Raw genomic sequence first — 22,238 nt, 5'->3', positions numbered from 1 at the left:
TGTTCTACCTCAACGCACTGTGTAATGATCCAATCTGTATTAACAGTGTGCAAGACCAGCTTTTCACTGTATCTCAGTACGAGGCAATAATACACCAGCAACAATGTTTTTTTTAATTTCAAAATATACTTTATTCAAAAATAAATATATACAATAAACCATTCAATAACTTTTCATCCTTTACATACGTTTCCATTATACACAGTACATATCCGTATTTATAGCCACCCACGTGGCACTCCAGTAGTTCAGCTTACCATATCATTGATGAGGGGTATACTCCCCGCCCTCCGACCCCTCCCACTCCCACGGGTGAAGAAACCTATACTGTGGTCCTTCCCCACCGGGCCCTTGCGGTGGCTGCACCAAGTTTCAGTGCGTCCCTCAGCACGTACTCCTGCAGCCGAGAATGTGCCAGTCGGCAGCATTCTCCCACGGACATCTCCATGTGCTGGTAGATCATCAAGTTTCGGGCGGACCAAAGAGCGTCTTTCACCGAGTTGATGATCTGCCAGCAGCACCGGATGTTGGTCTCCGTGTGTGTCCCCGGGGACAGCCAGTAGATCAGAGAGTCCTCTGTTACGCAGCTGCTGGGGATGAAACATGACACTAGCCCGTCCATCCTCCTCCACACCCTCTTTGCGAACTGGCAGTGTGCAAAGAGGTGGGTCACAGACTCCTCCTCACTGCAGTCCTCCTGTGGGCAGTGGGGTGCGGAGATGACGTTCCGGGCGTACAGGAGGGCTCTGACTGGGAGGGCCCCTCTCACCGCCAGCCAGGCGAGGTCTTGGTGCCTGTTGGTTAGGTCTGGCGATGAGGCATTTTGCCAGATGAACTGGACAGTCTGCTCAGGGAACCACCCCACTGTGTCCATCACGTCCTTCTCCTGCAGCAACAATGTTGTGATATCTGTGCCTACACAGTCTGTATCTCTCCATTTCTCAACTGTTCATGTGTCTGTCACTGTTGTACGTTTCCAACACCTCCTTTAGCAGTGTATTGCAGGCACCTATCGCTGAGTAAAAAAACTTTGTGTAAAGAACTTACCCCTATCCTTTCCTTCAATCACCTTAAAATTATACCCCCTCGTATACATCATGAGGAAGCAGTACATAAACCTTCAAAGGATGCAAATTATTCAAGATTGAGGATTATTTAATGTCATTTCCAGTACTTGTGTATCAAGGAGAACAAAATAATTGTTACTCTGGATCTGATGAAACACAAAACACAGTAAGATAAAGAACACAATAATAAAATAAGCTCAATAAACATAAATATATAACATAGCTTACAGACATAGATTGATTGTCTGTCCATAAAATGACGCTGGGTATAGCTGTGTCGGTACATAAGGTGACCCTGGCAAGAAATAATAAAGTAGTGCTGGTGGTGGTCGGTATGGGGTGGTGGGGGGAGGTGTTGATGAGTCTTACTGCTTGGGGAAAGTAACTGTTTTTGAGTTTGGTGGTCCTGGCATGGATGCTATGCAGCATCCTCCCTGATGGGAGTGGGACACAGTCCATGAGCAGGGTGGGGGGTGGAATCCTTCATGATCCTTACTCACCTTGCATACACATCCTTGATGGTGGGTAGGCTGGTGCCAGAGATGGACTGGGCAGTTTTGATTACTCGCTGTAGAGCCACAGTGTAGTTTCCATACAATGCAGTGATACAGATGTACATAATCCAGCTCTCTTCAGTCTCCTCGGAAAGCAGAGGCATTGGTGAGTTTTCTTGAATATCTTCTGGGACCGTGAGAGGTTGTGTATGCCCAAGAGTTTGAAACTGCTTGCAGTTTCTACTGCTGTGTCGCCGATGTAAAGTGGGGTGTGAGCGGTACAAGTTCTCCTGAAGTCAATAACCATCTCCTTTGTCTTGTTGACATTAAGGAAGAAGCTATTTACCTCCTACCAGGTCTCGAGCTCTTCCAACTTCTCTCTGTAGGCTGTCTCATCATTGCTGGCCATGAGTTGCACCACTGTCATATTAGCTTGACAATGTGATAACTCAGAGTCCGGACATACTGTCATGTGTGAGTAGTGTATAAAACACACCCAATTTTTTTCTCTCTACATATAGTGACCAAATCTTCCTACTGAGGAAGATGATTACTCATTGTAAGAAGATTCTTGTAAATCACTGCCGTAATGCCCACACCCAGGATGGGACATGAGCAAACTCAAGTTGTAGATAGTTTTTATTTCACCATGTCTTAGAGAACTTAGGAAATTGAACTACTTAACTCTCTGACCCATTTCCCTTACGCCTACCAATTCTACAATTTCCTGCTTGTTCATTGCAGTGGATGGAAATTCACAAGCTGGAGAGTTGGGAAAGGAAATTCCTGACCCACACGTTCTAACATGCTTAGACAGCTTAAGGATTCTTGCCCTCGCTACACGCAACCATAAAACTGGTGTACACATCACAGGAACTCAGGTTTTCTGGCATTTGGAAATCAGGATCAAGGATCAACTTTATTCACCCTATACATTTACATGGATTAGGAATTTGCTGTGGAGTGTTGGCGTGACATTCAATGAAAAACAACAACATTCGGCAATTATATAGAATTATATTAAAAATTAGGGGTTAAAGTACAGATATGGAATAAAATGTGCATAAATACATAAACACCAGCATATATTTACAATGTAAACAACATTATAAAAAGTGGTTTTAAGTGCTTACAGTGTTGTGCACTGACTGTGGTAATAGAGGGGGCTATAACTAAAATGCTTGATCAAATTAACTGCCTGGTGGTGGGGTGGAGAGAAACTTCTAAGATGGCATAAGGTTTTATTTTAATTAAAATATTAAAATAACAATAAATAATAATTAGCTATAGTTTTACCAGGATGCTGCCTGGTTTAGAGAGTATGCATTATGATCAGAGATTAAGGGAGCTAGAGCTTTACTCTTTGGAGAGAAGGAGGATGAGAGGAGACATAATAGAGGTGTACAAGATATTAAGAGGAATAGATAGAGTGGACAGCCAGCACCTCTTCCCCAGGGCAATACAAGAGGACATGGCTTTAAGGTAAGGGGCAGGAAGTTCAAGGGGGATATTAGAGGAAGGTTTTTTACTCAGAGTGGTTGGTGCTTGGAATACACTGCCTGAGTCAGATACACTAGTGAAATTTAAGAGACTACTAGACAGGTATATGGAGGAATTTAAGGTGGGGGGGTTATATGGGAGGTAGGGTTTAAGGGTCAGCACATAGTACAGGACCTTCGGCCTACAGTGCTGTACTATTCTATAGCGCTTTCCAGAAAGAAGCTTTTGGAAAAGGCAGTGTACTGGGTGGGTAGTGTCTGCAATGATTTACCCTGCCGCTTGTTTGTCCTCGTACAAGAAGAGCTGGTAATAAAACCTATCAGCAGATTTAGACGATCAATGAAATGGAACATTTTAATATGGCATGTCCCCTTTCAACCTCACCAATTTTTATCAATGCACCATAGAAAGTATCCTATCCAGATTCATTACAGCTCCGTGTGGCAACTGCTCTGTCTGTGACTGCAAGAAACCGCAGAGTTGCAGACACAGCTCAGCATATTGCAGAAACCATTGACTCTGGCTAAATTCTTGTTACCTTGGTAAAGCAGCCAGCATAATCAAAGATCCCACCCACCTTGGACTTTCTCCCTTCTCCCTCTTCCCAGTGGGTAGAAGATACAAAAGCTTGAAAGCACACATCACCAGGCTCAAAGACAGTTTCTATCCTGCTGTTTTAAGATTACTGGATAGTCCTCTAGTATGATATAATGGATTTTTAATCTCACAATCTACTTATGACCGTGCACTTTCCCTGAAACTGTAACACTTGATTTTGCATTCCATTACTCTTTTCCCTTGTATTACCCCAATACACTTCATAATGAAATTATCTGAGGAACTCAATGCCACAGATGACGACGGAGGTCAAATTATTGGGTATATTTAAAGTCAATGTTGATACAGTCTTGATTGATAAGAGTCTCAAAGGTTACGGGGAGAAGACAGGAGAATGGGGCTGAAAGGAATGATATAAGTATCAGCCATGACTGAGTGGCAGTGTGTTGCCATCTTTGGGCACTGCAGGGTCAACCTGGAAATCCTAGCATGTCGCAGAATTGACACCCTTAACCACCTTCCACTATTGGAAGATCAAATGTAAAGGGACAGTAGGTGAGACCCTTAACAGTGTAGTTGTACCAGAGGATCCTGGAATATTAAGTTCATAGCTCCTCGAAAGTGACTGTACAGATTGACAGGTTAGTAAAGGTGTTGTACAGCGTACTCACCATTATTAGTCAAAGTATTGAGTTTAAGAGTCAGTACATCGCAGCTTTCTAAGGCTCTACGTAGGCCACATCAGGAGTTCTGCACTCAGTTCTGGTCACCCTATTATTAGAAGAATATGGAGGCTTTGAAAAGGGTGCAGAAGAGCTTCATTAGGATTCTGGCTGGATCAGAGCACAATGGTTGAACAGGTTTGGGCTGTTTTCTCTGCAGTAGCATGGGCTGAGAGACCTGACAGGAGTTTATAAAAGTCAGATAGATTTGGGCAAAGGAGTGGCAGATGGAATATAGTGAAAAGGAATGTATGGTCATGCACTTTGGGAGAAGAAATACAAGTGTGGACTGTTGTCCAAATGGGGAGAAAATACAGAAATCAAAGGTACAAAGGGACTTGGGAGTCTTGTGCAGGATTCAATATAGATTAATGTCCAGGTAAGGAAGTCAAATGCAATGTTAGCATTCATTTTGAGGGGACTAGAATATAAAAGCAAGGATGTAAGGTTGGAGTTTTATAAAAGCCTTGTTCTGACTGATCTTGGTGCATTGTGAGAAATTTTGGGCCTCTTATCTAAAATACGATGTGTATTTGAGAGGGTCCAGAGGAGGTTCATGAGAATGATCCTGGGGAATGAGAGGGTTGATGTACAAGGAGTGTTTGATGGCTCTGGGCCTATACTCGCAGGAGTTTAGAAGAACAAAAGGCCTAGATAGAATGTACGTGGAGAGGTTGTTTCCTGTAGTGGGGGAATCTGGGTCCAGAGGGCATAGCCTCAGAATAAAAGGATGTCCCCTTAGAACAGAGATGAGGAGGAATGTCTTTAGCCAGAGGGTGGTGAATCTGTGGAATTCATTGCTGCAGACAGCTGTGGAGGCCAAATCACTGGGTATATTTAAAGCAGAGATTGACAGGTTCTTGATTATAAGGGGATCAGCGGTTATGGGGAGAAGGCAGGAGAATGGGGTTGAGAGGGATAATAAATTTGCCATGATGGAATGGCTGGGCACACTCGATGGGTCGAATGGCCTAGTTCTACTCCTATGTCTTATGGTCTAAAGTTACGAGAAGGATCAATAAAGCAAACAGCTGGTATTCCCCCCCCCCCTCCACCCGGGTCTAATTATCTAATATTAGAGGGCATAAATTTAAGTGGAGATGAGGCAAGTTTAAAGGAGATTTATAAGGCAAGTTTCTTATGCACACAGTTGATGGCAGCTAAAATTGGGAATACAGGATATGGATCATCTAGGAACTAGTTTAGTTCGGTGATAAATGATTAATTATTTCAGCAGAACATCATGGCCAAAGGACCTCTTTCTGTGCTGCTTCATTCACTTGCCCTTGCTCTCCCCACCCACGCTGGTCTTCACTGCAATCACTTGACCACATGGATCTCGTACAGTCCACACCATGACTCTTTGACTTCCCTCCAGCTCCACCCCCACCATGATTTGCAGAGGTCCCTGATGCAAGCCTCAAGTTTCTACCCACTCTTCCCCTCATCACTGACCTCATTCTTGACTGGATACTCAAAGCTATTACTCTCCCCAACCCCCAACTTAAGGCATGGCTCCTGATGTTTCTTCCACACAGCCCATGTACTGTAAATTCCCCATGCACACACTCCAATCCCATCAACCTTGATCTGCAGACACCAAAACATGTCATTGCCTTCCCTACAAAACTCAACCACACAGCTGCCTACTGTACAGCATCTTTTCTTATGTTAGTTCTGACCTAGGACCTGACATTGCAACAGTAGTGGTTTCCAACTGAAATATTACCGATCAATGTAATCTATGTTGGTGGCAACAACCAGAATCGGATCTAATACTACTGACATACGTTGTGAAATTTATTGTTTTGCAGCAGCAGTACATCACAATACATAATAAAGAAACTGAATAAGTAATGCAAAAAGAGACCAAAAAAGTCAGGTGGTGTTCATAGGTTCATTATCCATTCAGAAATCTGATGGCAGAGGGGAAGAAGTTGTTCCAGAAACATTGAGTATGTGTCTTCAGGCTCCTATACCTCATCCTTAATGGTAGCAATGAGAAGAGGGCATGTCCTGGGTGATGGTGGTCTTTCATGATATATGCCACCTTTCTGTGGCATCGCCTTTTGAAGGTGTCCTCGATGCTGGGGAGGCTAGCGCTCACGATGGAGATGGTTCAGTTTACAACTTTCTGCAGCTTTTTCCAATCCTGGGCAGTCGCCCCTCTATACCAGACAGAGGTGCAACCAATTAGAAGGCTCTCCACAGTATTGCAAGAGTCTTCGGTGACATACCATGTCTTCACAAACTCCCATTGTCGTGTCTTCTTTGTAATTATATCAATATGTTAAGCTCAGGATAGATCTTCAAAGTGGTTGACACCTAGGAACTTGAAACTGTTCACCCCTTGATGAGGACTGGTGTGTGTTCACTCAACTTAACCTTCCTGATGTCCACAATCAATTCCTTGGTCTTACTGATACTGAGTGCAAGGTTGTTACTGTTGCAACACCACTCAATCAGCTGATTGATCTCGGCCTCCTCCTCGTCAGCATCTGAAATTCTGCCAACAATAATTGTGTCATCGGCAAATTTATAGATGTGGCTGTCAGTGGTTGTGTTTATGAAGAACATGATTACAATTTTGCTGCCAGGGTGAAGTCATTTATGTCATTAACATTGATGAGAATGGACTACTGTACTACAGGATGTGACAGGAAGCTACTGAAACTTGGCAAAGGAGCAGTTTTCGACTTTAAAGAATTTTCATCTCATCATCATGCCCAAAATATTTAAAAACCAATGAAATGTTCTTAACGTGCAGTTAAATTTTTAATATAGAAATTAGGAAATAAATTAGTTCTTCATTGCTTGGTAATGGAATAAGTAACAAATAAGCAGGGCACCAGCATTCTGGCAGGCAGGTTTGCCTCTGCAACACGGGTGTGTTTAAACTAAGTAGTGATGGGGAGGGGACGAACTGGAAACATAAGGATGGAGATAAAGGGAAAGTGAGAATAAGAAAAGTTAAGAAAGACAGCAGAATCAACAGAGCAGAAAGCTCAAGAAGAGATCGTACAGTATGGCCAAGTGAAATAGGAATTGATATGGAGGTGAGGGGAGTAATGAATTAAAAGTATTGTATATGGATGCACAGAGTATAAGAAATAAAGTGGATGAGCTTGAGGCACAGTTGGAAATTGGTAAGTATGATGTTGTGGGAATAACAGAGACATGGCTTCAAGTGGACAAGGCCCGGGAAATGAATATTCAAGGGTATACGTCCTATCGAAAGGACAGACTGATGGGCAGAGGGGCTGGGGTGGCTCTGTGGGTGAGGAATGATATTCAAGTCCCTTGTGAGGGGGGACATATAATCAGGAGACGTAGGGTCAGTATGGATAGAACTGAGAAATTCTAAGGGTAGAAAGACCCTAATGGGGGTTATCTACAGGCCCCCAAACAGTAGTCTGGATGTAGGGTGCAAGTTGAATCAAGTTAAATTGGCATGTAGCAAAGGTAATGCTACAGTTGTTATGGGGGACTTCAACATGCAGGTAGACTGGAGGAATCAGGTTGGTACTGGACCCCAAGAAAGGGAGTTTGTGGAGTCCCTCCGAGATGGATTCTTAGAACAGCTTGTACTGGAGCCTACCAGAGAGAACGCAATTCTAGATTTAGTGTTGTGCATGAACTGGATTTGATCAGGGACCTTGAGGTAAAGGAGCCATTAGGAGGTAGTGACCATAGTATGATAAGTTCTAATCTACAATTTGAGAGGGAGAAGGGAACTCAGAAGTGTCAGTATTACAGTTGAACAAAGGGAACTATGGTGCTATGAGGGAGGAGCTGGCCAAAGTTCAATGGAACAATACCCTAGCAGGGATGACAGTGGAACAGCAATGGCAAGTGTTTCTGGGAATAATGCGGAAGGTGCAGGATCAGTTCATTCCAAAGAGGAAGAAAGATCCTAAGGGGAGTAAGGGGAGGCCGTGGCTGACAAGGGAGGTAATGGACAGTATAAAAATAAAAGAGAAGTAGTATAACATAGCAAAGACAAGTGGGAAGCCGGAGGATTGGGAAACTTTTAAGGAACAACAGAAGGTAACTAAAAAGGCAATACGCAGAGAAAAAATGAGGTACAAAGGTAAACTAGCCAAGAATATAAAGGAGGATAGTAAAAGCTTCTTTAGGTATGTGAAAAGGAAAAAAAAAAGTTAAGACCAAAATAGGGCCCTTGAAGACAGAAGTGGGTGAATTTATTATGGGTAACAAGGAAAAGGCAGACAAGTTGAACAGGTAACACACATCAAAGTTGCTGGTGAACGCAGCAGGCCAGGCAGCATCTCTAGGAAGAGGTACAGTCGACATTTCAGGCCGAGACCCTTCATCAGGACTAACTGAAGGAAGAGTGAGTAAGGGATTTGAAAGTGGGAGGGGGAGGGGGAGATCCAAAATGATAGGAGAAGACAGGAGGGGGAGGGATGGAGCCAAGAGCTGGACAGGTGATTGGCAAAAGGGATATGAGAGGATCATGGGACAAGAGGCCCAGGGAGAAGGAAAAGGGGGAGGGGGGAGAAACCCAGAGGATGGGCAAGGGGTATAGTCAGAGGGACAGAGGGAGAAAAAGGAGAGAGAGAGAGAAAGAATGTGTATATAAATAAATAACGGATGGGGTACGAGGGGGAGGTGGGGCCCTCCCACTTTCAAATCTCTTACTAGCTCTTCCTTCAGTTAGTCCTGACGAAGGGTCTTGGCCTGAAACGTCGACTGTACCTCCTCCTAGAGATGCTGCCTGGCCTACTGTGTTCACTAGCAACTTTGATGTGTATTGCTTGAATTTCCAGCACCTGCAGAATTCCTCGTGTTTGAGTTGAACAGGTACTTTGGATCTGTCTTCACTAGGGAAGACACAAGCAATCTCTCAGATATAATAGTGGCCAAAGGACCTAGGGTATTGGATGAACTGAAGGAAATTTATATTAGGCAGGAAATGGTGTTGGATAGGCTGTTGGGTCTAAAGGCTGATAAATCCCCGGGACCTGATGGTCTGCATCCCAGGGTACTGAAGGAGGTGGCTTTAGAAATCGTGGAGGCATTGGTAATCATTTTCCAATGTTCTATAGATTCAGGATCAGTTCCTGTGGACTGGAGGGTGGCTAATGTTGTCCCTCTCTTCAAGAAGGGAGGAAGAGAGCAAACAGGGAATTATAGACCAGTTAGCCTGACGTCGGTAGTGGGAAAGATGCTGGAGTCAATTATAAAAGATGAAATTACAACACATCTGGATAGCAGTAACAGGATCGGTCCGAGTCAGCATGGATTTAGGAAGGGGAAATTGTGCTTTACTAATCTTCTGGAATTTTTTGAGGATGTAACTATGAAAATGGACAAGGGAGAGCCAGTGGATGTAGTGTACCTGGACTTTCAGAAAGCCTTTGATAAAGTCCCACATAGGAGATTAGTGGGCAAAATTAGGACACATGGTATTGGGGGCAGAGTACTGACATGGATTGAAAATTGGCTGGCTGACAGAAAACAAAGAGTTGCGATTAACGGGTCCCTTTCGGAATGGCAGGCAGTGACCAGTGGGGTACCGCAGGGTTCAGTGCTGGGACCGCAGCTGTTTACGATAGCTATTAATGACTTAGATGAGGAAATTAAAAGTAACATTAGCAAATTTGCCAATGACACAAAGCTGGGTGGCAGTGTGAAATGTGAGGAGGATGTTATGAGAATGCAGGGTGACTTGGACAGGCTGGGTGAGTGGGCAGATGCAGTTTAATGTGGATAAATGTGAGGTTATCCACTTTGGTGGTAAGAACAGGAAGGCAGATTATTATCTAAATGGAGTCAAGTTAGGAAAAGGGGAAGTACAACGAGATCTAGGGGTTCTTGTACATCAGTCACTGAAAGCAAGCATGCAAGTACAGCAGGCAGTGAAGAAAGCTAATGGCATGCTGGCCTTCATAACGAGGGGAATTGAGTATAAGAGCAAAGAGGTCCTTCTGCAGCTGTACAGGGCCCTGGCGAGACCACACCTGGAGTACTGTGTGCAGTTTTGGTCTCCAAATTTGAGGAAGGACATTCTTGCTATTGAGGGAGTGCAGCGTAGGTTCACAAGGTTAATTCCCGGGATGGCGGGACTGTCATATGTTGAAAGATTGGAGCAACTGGGCTTGTATACTCTGGAATTTAGAAGGCTGAGAGGGTATCTTATTGAAACATATAAGATTATTAAGGGATTGGACATGCTGGAGGCAGGAAGCATGTTCCCACTGATGGGTGAGTCCAGAACCAGAGGCCACAGTTTAAGAATAAGGGGTAGGCCATTTAGAACGGAGTTGAGGAAGAACTTTTTCACCCAGTGAGTGGTGGATATACGGAATGCTCTGCCCCAGAAGGCTGTGGAGGCCAAGTCTCTGGATGCTTTCAAGAAAGAGATGGATAGAGCTCTTAAAGATAGCAGAATCAAAGATTCTGGGGATAAGGCAGGAACTGGATACTGATTGTGGATGATCAGCCATGATCACAGTGAATGGCGGTGCTGGTTCGAAGGGCCGAATGGCCTACTCCTGCACCTATTGTCTATTGTCTAAATAATCTAAATGCAAGTGTTTCTGCAGATACTGGAAATCCAGAGCAACACACACACATAACACTGTAGGAATACAGGAGGTCAGGTAGCACCTGTGAAGGGGAATAAACAAAGTTTCAGGCAGAGACTCTTCATCAGGACTCTACCTGAAAGCTCGAATGTTTACCGCTTTCCATAGATGCCACCTAACCTGATGAGTTCCTCCAGCATTTTGTTTGTGTAACAGATAACATTTTGTTTTTGCTGTGGGATAACTGATGCCAAGAACACTGGCAATAACTTCACCTGGTCTACTTTGAATGATGCCGTGGGGTCCTTTCTTCCAACCTGAGACAGCAGATAGGATCTGGTCTAATGTCTCATCTGAAGGATACTCTACAATGCTGCTCTGAAATGCTGGCCTGGCTCTGATGCATAGAAGGTGTTAGGAACTCACCACATTTAAACTCTAAAGTACAAAATGATATGTGCAATTCAGCTAATTAGTTTGACCAATTAACATCAATTGATATATCAGTGAAAACTTTCCTTAAAAATTCTGCTTCCATGTAAATGTATTTCATGATAACAATTTTTTAATTAAAAAGTTGTTTTAAAATAAGTGTTTTACAGAACACTATTAGCTTATGACACTTAATAAAAATTCTTTCATTAATTTGAATCTTACAAATGAATCTATAAAAATTTAAAGTGAGTTTTTCAAGTAGTTTTGTAGAAACATGTGGAAAATTAGTCACTTTCAGATGCACTTTCTTCTTGATTACATGCATCTGAATATATAGTCTTGTATGTGCCATATCTTGCAAAGTATAACCATGTATTCTCCATAATAAAGAGTTGACCTGCATTGGAAAGGAAATCCCATGATTGAGAAGCGCTCAAGTGTTCCACTCTCTCCATGTATTTTGTGGAAATCAAACATTTGGAAGCATTATACACGAGAGGATAATTAAAGAGCACAGAGATTTGGTAGAAGCTGTTTTAAGGTTTCAGTGCAAGGACTCAGTCATATCCAAGTGGAGCCCACACTCCGTAAGTAAGGAAAGGCTCAATGTTGAAGCATTGTTTTCAACAGAAAGCCATATTACAATACAGGAGGCTTGAAGTCCAAATCTCTTGAGGTTTTTTACTTAACTAGGGTGGTCTTTCTTGCAGCGTAGTGCTTTGGTTATCCAGGCACTCCTGTAACTTATCTTCAGTCAATGTTAAACGCTGCTCTAAGATCGACACAGTCTGGAAACAAAGAGCAATAATGAATTATTTGTACATTTCAGTGCAGGACAGGTACAGATGACAGCGTATTGTCTACTTGGGAGGGGCATGGAAGTTCTATTATCTCATCTTTGAAGGAAATTATTCAGAAGTCCTTAAGTGTTTGGAATTAGATAAGCTTTATCAAGATATACACTGAAATGTACTGTTTGCCTCAACTACCAACACAATCCAAAAATTGTGCTGGGGGCAGCCTGCAGGTGTCACCATGCTTCTGGTGTCTTAATGATAGCGGAGTCAAGGGATATGGGGATAAGGCAGGAACGGGGTACTGATTGTGGATGATCAGCCATGATCACAGTGAATGGCGGTGCTGGCTCGAAGGGCTGAATGGCCTACTCCTGCACCTATTGTCTATTGACATAGCATGCCCGCAATTTACTAATCCTAACCCACACAATGTGGGAGGAAACTGGAGCACCTGCAGGAAACCCAGATGGCCATGGGGGAGAGCTTACAAACTCTTTACAGACAGCAGCAGGAACTGAACCCCAATCGCAATTATTTATTTATTGAATCAGAATCAAGTTTATTATCACTGGCATGTGACGTGAAATTTGTTAACTTAGCAGCAGCAGCTCAATGCAATACATAATCTAGCAGAGAGAAAAAATAAATATAATAATAAATAAGTAAATCAATTACGTATATTGAATAGACTAAAAAAAAGTGCAAAAACAGAAATATTGTAAATTTTTAAAAAATGAGCTAGTGCCCAAAGATTCAAAGTCCATTTAGGAATCAGATGGCAGAGGGGAAGAAGCTGTTCCTGAATCGCTGAGTGTGTGCCTCCAGGCTTCTGTACCTCCTACCTGATGGTAACAGTGAGAAAAGGGCATGACCCGGGTGCCGGAGGTCCTTTATAATGGACGCTGCCTTTCTGAGACAACGCCTTCTGAAGATGTACTGGGTACTTCGTATGCTAGTACCCAAGATGGAACTGACTAGATTTACAACCTTATGTAGCTTCTTTCAGACCTGTGAAGTAGCCCCTCCATACTTGACACCAGACAGTGATGCAGCCTGTCAGAATGCTCTCCATGATACAACTATAAAAGTTTTTGAGTGTATTTGTTGATATGCTAAATCTCTTCAAACTTCTAATAAAGTATAGCTGCTGTCTTGTCTTCTTTATAACTACATCGATATGTTGGGACCAGATTAGATCCTCAGAGATCTTGACACCCAGGAACTTGAAGCTGCTCACTCTCTCCACTTCTGATCCCTCTATGAGGATTGGTATGTGTTCCTTTGCCTTACCCTTCCTGAAGTCCACAATCAGCTCTTTCATCTTACTGACGTTGAGTGCCAGGTTGTTGCTGTGGCACCATTCCACTAGTTAGCATATCTCACTCCTGTACACCCTCTCATCACCACCTGAGATTCTACCAACAATTGTTGTATCGTCAGCAAATTTATTGAAATACAGGGCTGAGCAGGTCCTTCCAGCTGTGTCACCCAGCAATCCCCGATTTAACCCTAACTTAATCACAGGGCAACTTACAATGACCAATTAAGGTACTAACCACTACGTCCTTACTAGTGCTGTAAAGCATTATGCTAACCACTATGTTACTATGCCGCAGCATCAGCATACAAATGGAACTTTCCCAACTGAAATTTCATATTTTAGTCCCATTATTGAAATAAGTTGCCTTCAGGGATCAGGAAATTTAAATTCAAACCAGATTTATCAAATGCAAGTTACTGCCTTTAAAATTTTACTGGGTTATATAGACAAGTTTTGAGAGGGCAAGAATTATATAGTACAATGAGCTCTTGAAAAGCTTGCATGCATTGTAACTTCAACAGTGAACAGCAGGGCACACCTAGATTTGATTTCACTATGAGCTTTACCACCAATCTCCCAATTATCAGCGTTCTCAGAAACTGCTGTTTCAAGCTGAACCAGCCAGATATTACTTTTATCTTTCCTATTTCTATTGATTGGATAGTAGATGTCAGTGCAGACTTGGTGGGCACTAGGACCTTTTTCCATGCTGTATCTCTCTTTATGATCCATTCAATCCCCTACCCATACTTAGACAGGCCAAGTGGCCTGTTTCCGTGCTGTAATGCTCTATGACTCCACTGAACTGTGCAAAATGTCCTCCAGTTTACAATAGCTGTTATCTTTTTCTCTGACCTCTGACCTCCAACTCTTCAACTGAGTACAAGTTGCTTTGACTTTACTTTCTGTTTCAGTTTATCACCCAACTTTGTTTCTGGTAAGCGTTCTAACCACAGCATCCAGTCCTCCAACCCAAAGCTCAATATAAGTTTTTTGAAAAAAAAAACTTTCCCTGGTGAAAGTACCATGAATACTTCCTCCATAAGTGCTTGTTATAGTCAACTGGAAATAGAGGTTTGTCACAAAGGTTTATCCATCTTACCCAAGTGATTGAATCAGGCAGTTATTGAAAACCAGGAACCTTGAGGTTGAAAGGTAAAAATCTGAGAATTGCTCACATTTGGCAGCTTGATTGGAGCAATGTTTTAATTAGCAGTGGTGTAAAGTACAGCAATCACTGGCCAGACACGTTGTTCATCTCAGTATTTTTCCACTGGTTTGTTTGAACTGCATAATGTAGAAATCATAGTTTAGCTGCTTCTTAATGGCATAAACCAATAACTTCGAAGGGAAATTTGGCAAGCCACAGCATTGTGCTTTCAGCGGTAGTTGTGACCATCAGCAATGGAGAAATATACTCTGCCACATTATAGTCCTAGACAGATGTTGAAGTCAAGGCAGTCCTAATACAATCACCTACTTTGCTACTGATTGAAACTTATCTGTTGTGAAGACAAAGGATGTCATTGAACCTTAGACTAACTACCACACCCATGTGTCTTGGCTCTTCGAGGAAGTTAATTCTTCCCACTCTTCTCTTCTTCCTCATCAGCTCCATATATAAATATTTGGAGGGAGGGAATGTAACTTATAACATAAAATTCTGGGGGAACTCAGCATCTATGGAGGGGGACAAACAGTTGATGTTTCAGGCTGAGACCCTTCATCAGGACCGGAAGGGAAGGAGGAAGAAGCGAGAATAAGGTGGGGGTGGTGGTGGGGAATGAGCACAAGCTGGCAGGTGATGAAGATTTCCAGCATCTGCGGGATGCAGCTCTCTTATTTATGTAAATCACGAAGGCAAGTTACGATTGAAACTGCTTTCATTGCCCTTTCAGGCAGTGTGTTCGTCTTGCTGTACAAAAGGGAATGTTTGCTTATGTTGGCTCTGGCTCGTTTATGAATTACCGTTCATGAATAGTATTCATCCTAGCTGATGTCTAAACTTGCTGTCACTTGGAACGTGAAACAGCTTCTTTCTTCCTACTCATCAGAACCATTCATGACGTTTAAACCCAAATCTGGTCTTAACTTGTTCTGGTTCAAGAATGACTCAGGTTTCTCATTCAATCTTGGTCTGCCTTAGATTAATCTCTTTAACATCCTTTTCAAACTGAAATATTGAAAGCTAAACTTAGTGATTCATATTTCATCTGAATGAAAAATCCACAGTATTCTATGGCCTCCATCTACACTTCTTATTGCCTTTGTAAATCAACGTAATCCAAGACTACACACACCTTGGACATTCACTCCTCCCCCCCCACATCCCACTGGGCAGAAGTCCGAACGTACTCGTATGACCAGGACAAGGGATAACTTCTATACTACTGTTATAAAACTACTGACTGGTCCCCTAGTATGAAAAGGTAGACTCTTGGCCTCACAATCTACCTCATTATGGTCTTGCACTTTACCTGTACTGCACTTTCTTTGTAAAAATTATTCTGCATTCTGTATTGTTTTCCCCTGCCATCCCTGATACATGTGACAATAATAAACAAACTTAAAATTTAATTTGCCTATCTGCCTTGTATTATAATGCTATTACATTCTACTTTGTCTTAGTAGTATCCTGTATGCCTGCTGCTGTTTCTCCCATCTATTTTGATCTTTCAGATCTCCAAGTTATACTTTAAGGAACAAAAAAGAGAACTCTGGAAAAATTCAGTGGCCCAGTGAGCATTTTGCGGAGGGAAAAGGTGCAAGTTGACATTTTAGATTGAGATTCTGCATCAGGACAGAGGGCAAGTTGCAAGTTTGTAGCAGTAGGGAAGTGGGATAGGGGCTGGTAGGTGGGACCAGATGGGGAGAGAACAATGGGGAGATGTAACAAGGTGGGGGAAATGGGAATAGTGAACCAAGGGAGGAAAAACTTAGTGGATAATTGAGTGCATATGGGAGGGCAGCACAAAGATGTGGTTACCTCAAATTAGAATATTCAGAGCTTATACTGTTGGATTGTGAGCTACCAAAGTGGACATGAAATATTGTTTTTCCAACTTGTTTTGGTCACTCTGAAGCAATGGAGAAGGCTGCGGACAGACAAGTCAATGTGGGAGTGGAGAGGAGAGTTAAAATGACATTGTAGTTCAGTGGTTAGCATGTCCCTATTACATAGTCAGAGACCAGGGTTCAATTCCTGCCACTGTGTATAAGGAGTTTGTACGTTCTCCCCGTGACCACGTGGGTTTCCTCCGGGTGCTCTGATTTCCTCCCACATCCCAAAGTAATACAAGTTAGAGTTAGTAAGTTGTGGGTATGCCACGTTGGTGCCAAAAACATGGTAACACTTCCAGGCTGGCCCTAGCACATCCTTGCACTGTGTTGGTCACTGATGCAACAGACACATTCCCTGCATGTTTTGATGTACATGTGATAAATAAAATTAATCTTTAAGACCTTTAATATCTGACACATAACCAGAAGGATGCGATGGCTGTCACTGACATAGGGCAGGTGAAATTAAATGTAAACCAGGTGACTGGTTTTCTACAGCTTAAATAAGTAATAATGATTTCTCCTCATACATGCCTTGCATCTTTTGCCCATCATTTGCAATATGTTCTGGAATCACTTGCTAATGAGAACATTTATACTCTATTTATCATACCAACACCAATCATGATCTTGTACACTTCTATCATAATGGACACAATACTCTATTTGTGGCTGAACAGATTCAACATAATTTCCCTGGATTTGCACTGTGCCCCGATTACAACCTGCATCTCAGGATTTTGTATGCTTTACTAACCACATCTTTGGTGGGACTGTGAAAATACATCAATAATGTAATATAACCAAAATGCTGGAGGAACTCAGCAGGTCAGGCAGCATTTACAGAGAGGAATAAAAAGTCAACGTTTCAGACCAAGACCCTTCATCAAGATTTGGCCTGAAACACTGACTACAGTGTTTCTTTCCATAGATTTTGCCTGACCAGCTGAGTTCCTCCAGTACTTTGTATGCGTAATTCTAGATTTTCAGCATTTGCAGAATCTGTCTCGTTTTCATCAATAATGCGCAATGGTACAACAGAAGCAGGAAACCACACACTGGAAATTTCACAATGACATTTTCAAACACACGCAAGATTAGAATGTGGTTATTTATACTCATTCTCAACCCTGAGGGTCTGCCCAAGAGGTTTGGAGATACAAAATAGAATCTCCCTTTCCTGTTGCATTTCTTGGTGAACATTTGACCTGCTGCCAATTTTCCACTGATCTAGAAACCAACTAGCAAGCCATCCAGATTATCATTCAGAATTTGTAATACACATTGAAAAAGTTACATGAAAACTTACTGGTGGGCCAAATCGTCTTTTGATCTTGGCCTATTTTGTTAAAACTGTAACACTTTCAATTAAAATCACACCACAGCAACTAATGCTGGGAGAATAATTGTATTGCATGAAGTTAACAATCTGTTTTAGCCCTGGAATTACTCCTTTCAGTAACTCACTGTAAGTGCTGTCAGAGACAGAGACCGCTGAAACAGCTCACCCATTTTTACTCTAATGCTACCCTGATTCACATCTTCACATCCTTCATATCTTCACATCCCCATAATTGTATAGTAAGATACAAGTCCATTCAGTCCATTGAGTCTGCTTTGCTATTCTCCTGCCTTCTCTTCAATAACCTTTGATTCCCTTACTAATCAAGAACTGATTAACCTCTTTATATATACCCAGAAACTTGGGTCCACAGCCATCTGTGACAATGAATTCCCCAGATTCACCATCCTCTAGCTAAAGAAGTTTCTCCTTTGTTCTCCTTCTATTCTGAGACTGTGCCCTTTAGTCCTAGAATCCCCCACAATTGGAAACATCCTCTGCATAACCACTCTATCTAGGCCTTTCAATATCGATGAATTTTCAATGAGAGCCCACCCACTCCAGAGTTTATTAGTCTCAAAGTCCATTGCCCCAATATGAAACAGCCACAATTAAAACTCTTTCCTTGCCTTTTAGTTAAGCAACTTTCAATTTCAGCTTTTAAAATTAAAATATTTTGAAATCAACTTTCTTTACAATTCTTGTGATGGAATTTCTTCTCCTAAGCTTCTTTTGGAAAAGTACTAGAGAAATTGGAGACCATACCAGGTCTCCAATCAGAAACATCATCTGGTTTGCTTCCCATGTGCTGAGTATTTCCAGCACAAACACAAGAAAATCTGCAGATGCTGGAAATCCAAAGCAACACACACAACATGCTGGAGGAACTCAGCAGGCCATGCAGCATCTATGGAAAAAAGTTAACAGTCTACGTTTCAGGCCGAGACGTTGACTATTATTCTTTCTCATAGATGCTGCCTGGCCTACTGAGGTCCTCCAGTTTTTTTGTGTGTGTTGGTTTAGTTTTTCCAGTACCTTCTGTTTCAGTTCTCCATACCTTTCCCATTTCTTTGGATGATACAGTTCACTTGTACAGATTAACAATGCAATGCACACAGTCTCATTAAAACAATTTATGATTTCTAAAACATTAAATTTCTGTTAAATAAATATAGACTGGAAGATTGGGACAATTCCTGCACTTTACTTCATACAGCAATACATCAAGGACTAAATTAGCAAGTAAATCTCCTTTTATTGTCTTTTTTTTAAATCAATAAAACCCTGGCAGTTGATAATTATATTGTTACACATTCTTTCTATTTATCTTAATTACCATCCTGAAGTAAATTTAATTAGCAATGGTAACGTGCTAGACATCATTTAGCTTTACAGATCTGTAGCTACCACTGAAGTAACAGCCTTGCTAATTATCAGCTTTTTAGATGCAATAAGAAATTCCTAAAGGAAACTTCCTCACCAATTATCAACTCTTTAAGCATGAAAAAAATCACCCACTTTATTCCCTAGTCACACTCTGGGAATCTCTTCCACATAGCCTGATTTATCAGTGCTAGATTAATTAATAGACCCCCACCTCCCCGTTTTGAAAATTTACAAAAGAAAATCTTCTTAGGCCATAAGACATAGGAGCAGAACTAGGCTATTCGGCCCATTGATTCTGCTCTGCCAGTCCATCACGGCTGATCTATTTTCCCTTTCAATCCACACTCCTACTTTAACCTTTCTCCCCATAACCTTTCACACCCTTACCAATCAAGATGGATGGCAGGGTGGAGATACATCTCTACCAAAGGAGGTGCATGATGCTCCTTCCCTCCACTAGCCTGCAGGTCACCTTGAGACAAGGTGTAGCACCTGATTAGCCCCCTCACCCCAAATCAGGGTCACATGAAGCCATGGGAGCAGGTGGCGAATGGTCGTCTGAGCAGCTGGTGCATACCTCATGTCCTGGTTATGTGACCTAACGTCAGGCATACAGTCTCTGAAGAGTACTGATAATGGCTGGAGTCACCAGTCTTGTAAAGGCACTGCCCAGGAGGAAATGACAAACCACTTCTGCAGAAAAGAATGCCAGCAACAATCATGGTCATAGATAGAGAAAATAATAAAACAATAGTGTGAAGGGGGTGTTCCCCACATGCAAAGACAGATGGAAGACCATGAATGTCCATGTCATACGGCATGGCACATAATGATGATGACTAATTAAGAACCTACCAAACTATCTTGCACTAATATTTGGAGCAAAAAAGTTCCGTTGCTGGAAATCTGAAATGAAAACAAGCGAAAAAGCATCCATGGGGAGAAAAACAGAGTCAATGTCAAGGACCCAAAGCCAGAGCTGGAAAATGTGAGAAGACACTTCAGAGAGGGATGGGTTGGGGCAGAGAGAACAGAGGATATGCCTTGAGCTAAAGAGCCAAGATCTCAATTATTTTAAAAAATGGAACTTAGAAGTAGAAAGAATAGAACCAAAATGAAATCAAAATGCATCTCATCCTTGGAGATGGATTTTAAAAATGGGTGGTTACTTGAAATTATTAAATTCAATATCAAGACTGCAGGACTGCAATGTGCCCAGAGTGAAAATAAGTTGCTCCTGGAGGCCAAAGGCAGAGAGATCAGAATGGGAAGGGTACAGACTAGAAGCTTTGATCACCATTTCAGAATGGATGGAGATCAACTAAACTGTGTTTGATTTATTTCATGTATAGGAGACCATATTGTGAGCAATGGAAGCAGTACACTAAATTGGAAGAAATGCCGGTGGACTGCTGCTTCACTTGGCACAGTTATTTGCCTCTCTCGATGGCATGGAGGTGGTAAAAGAACAGATGCTGTATCAGTCAAGAGGCAGTGGGAGAGTGCTATGAGAAAAGGCGCACTTCATGGTCAGTGGTTGTCAGTGCCGGATTCATAAGTACTCCTGCTCTTTGGCGAAGTTGAAGACAAAACAGATAAAATGACTGTTGGTTAGACATGGCCCACCAACTTCGTCATTTAATGAGCCATCCTCCATAATGTCAACCACCATCCCCAGCTCTCCTCCTTCAGAATGCCAAGGGGACTGTTGCCTCAGACTCTCTGCTTTGATCTGCAGCTTTTACCAACCACGCCCCTTCTCATACCACTGCAGTTGATGCAATGCCTACCCTTTTTCCTCTTCCTTCCTCACCATCCAGAGATCCAATTCCTGCAGGTGAAGCAGTAATTTGCCTGCACTTCTACCAATCCAGCGTACTGCATTTAGTATTATTGGCCTCCCCTACACTGGGAGAGTGTTTTGAATAGCACCTCTATTCAGTCTGCAAGGATGACTCTGAACTTCTGTCTGCAGCATACTGTTAAATTCAATAAATAATTGACTTTAACAATAGCAATGTAAAGCATTGCACTAACTGAAATGCTACCCTACTGTTTGTACTGTTCCATACTGTTAAATTCAATAAGTACATTTAACTATCTCAATTAACCACCTATTCATTGATGTGCTTGTCTTGTCGTTTCAATGATTTTTTTCTCTCTACTGTCCCTAAGTGCTGTTTTTTTAAAGTAATAGTGACATTACTTAGGCCTGTACTGCCATTCTGAAACAACACACAAAACATTGGAGGAACTCCGCTGGTCAAGCAAAATCAATGGAGAGAAGTGGATAGTGGATGTTTTGGGTCAAGACCCTTCATGTGGACTGCAAGGTAGAGGGAAAATATCTAGTATAGAGGTAATGGGAAGGGGTGGACAAAAGCTGGCAGGTAATAGGTGGATTGGCAGATGGAGAAGCAGAGAGTGGGAGCAACGTCAGATGCAGGGATGTGACAAAGGACTGAGGATAATGGAATATGATAGGAGCAGAGGGTGGAGAATGGGATAATGGGAAGGTAGTCGAGAGGGGAGAGGGTGATGGGCAGATTAGGTGAAGGAAGGGTAAGAGACATGGTGATGGGGGCCAGGTGGATCTATTTACTACTTACTGACATTCTCCTTGTTTACTCCAGCTTCCCTACTTCTCCAACTTAAACACATTTATTTTCTCACTTTTCCAGTACAGACAAAGGATTCTGGATCTGAAAGGTTGGCCACCCAGCCCCAGTGGAAATGGCTTGACTAACTGAGTGTTTGCAATGTTTGTAGTTTTTGTTTTCTTGTTTCTTGTCCCTCCATGCATCCTCCATTTGTTGCTGAATCTATCCTGAGGTATAAAGCTGCTTTTATCTTGTGCTGGATAGACCTCTATCCCACCTTTCCACAAGTCCACGCAGCCAGGGAGAAATTAAGTCTGAAATTATTGGGTTCCTACTTCTTTTTCCCCAAAGTCCCCTCCCGAGTTCCTCAACAACTCCATCGAGTTTACTCTTGAAGTATACCCA

General features: G+C 42.3%; 1 protein-coding gene across 1 annotated transcript in view; it reads right to left on the bottom strand.

Moving 5' to 3' along the window:
• Positions 1-361: 361 nt before the first annotated feature.
• LOC134351759 (POC1 centriolar protein homolog B-like) overlaps positions 362-22,238 on the bottom strand; it is a 118,037-nt gene continuing 96,160 nt past the window's right edge. The window contains exons 12-13 of the mRNA XM_063058384.1: positions 11,168-12,115; positions 362-6,847 (exon numbers count right to left, since the gene is read on the bottom strand). Coding sequence (XP_062914454.1) covers positions 12,017-12,115 — 99 coding nt within the window. The 3' untranslated portion in view covers positions 362-6,847; positions 11,168-12,016. The remainder of the gene's footprint in view (positions 6,848-11,167; positions 12,116-22,238) is intronic.

Source organism: Mobula hypostoma, chromosome 9, assembly GCF_963921235.1.
Source record: "Mobula hypostoma chromosome 9, sMobHyp1.1, whole genome shotgun sequence".
In the NCBI taxonomy this organism is placed as follows: Eukaryota; Metazoa; Chordata; class Chondrichthyes; order Myliobatiformes; family Myliobatidae; genus Mobula; species Mobula hypostoma.
This window is presented reverse-complemented; position numbering and strand designations above follow the sequence as displayed.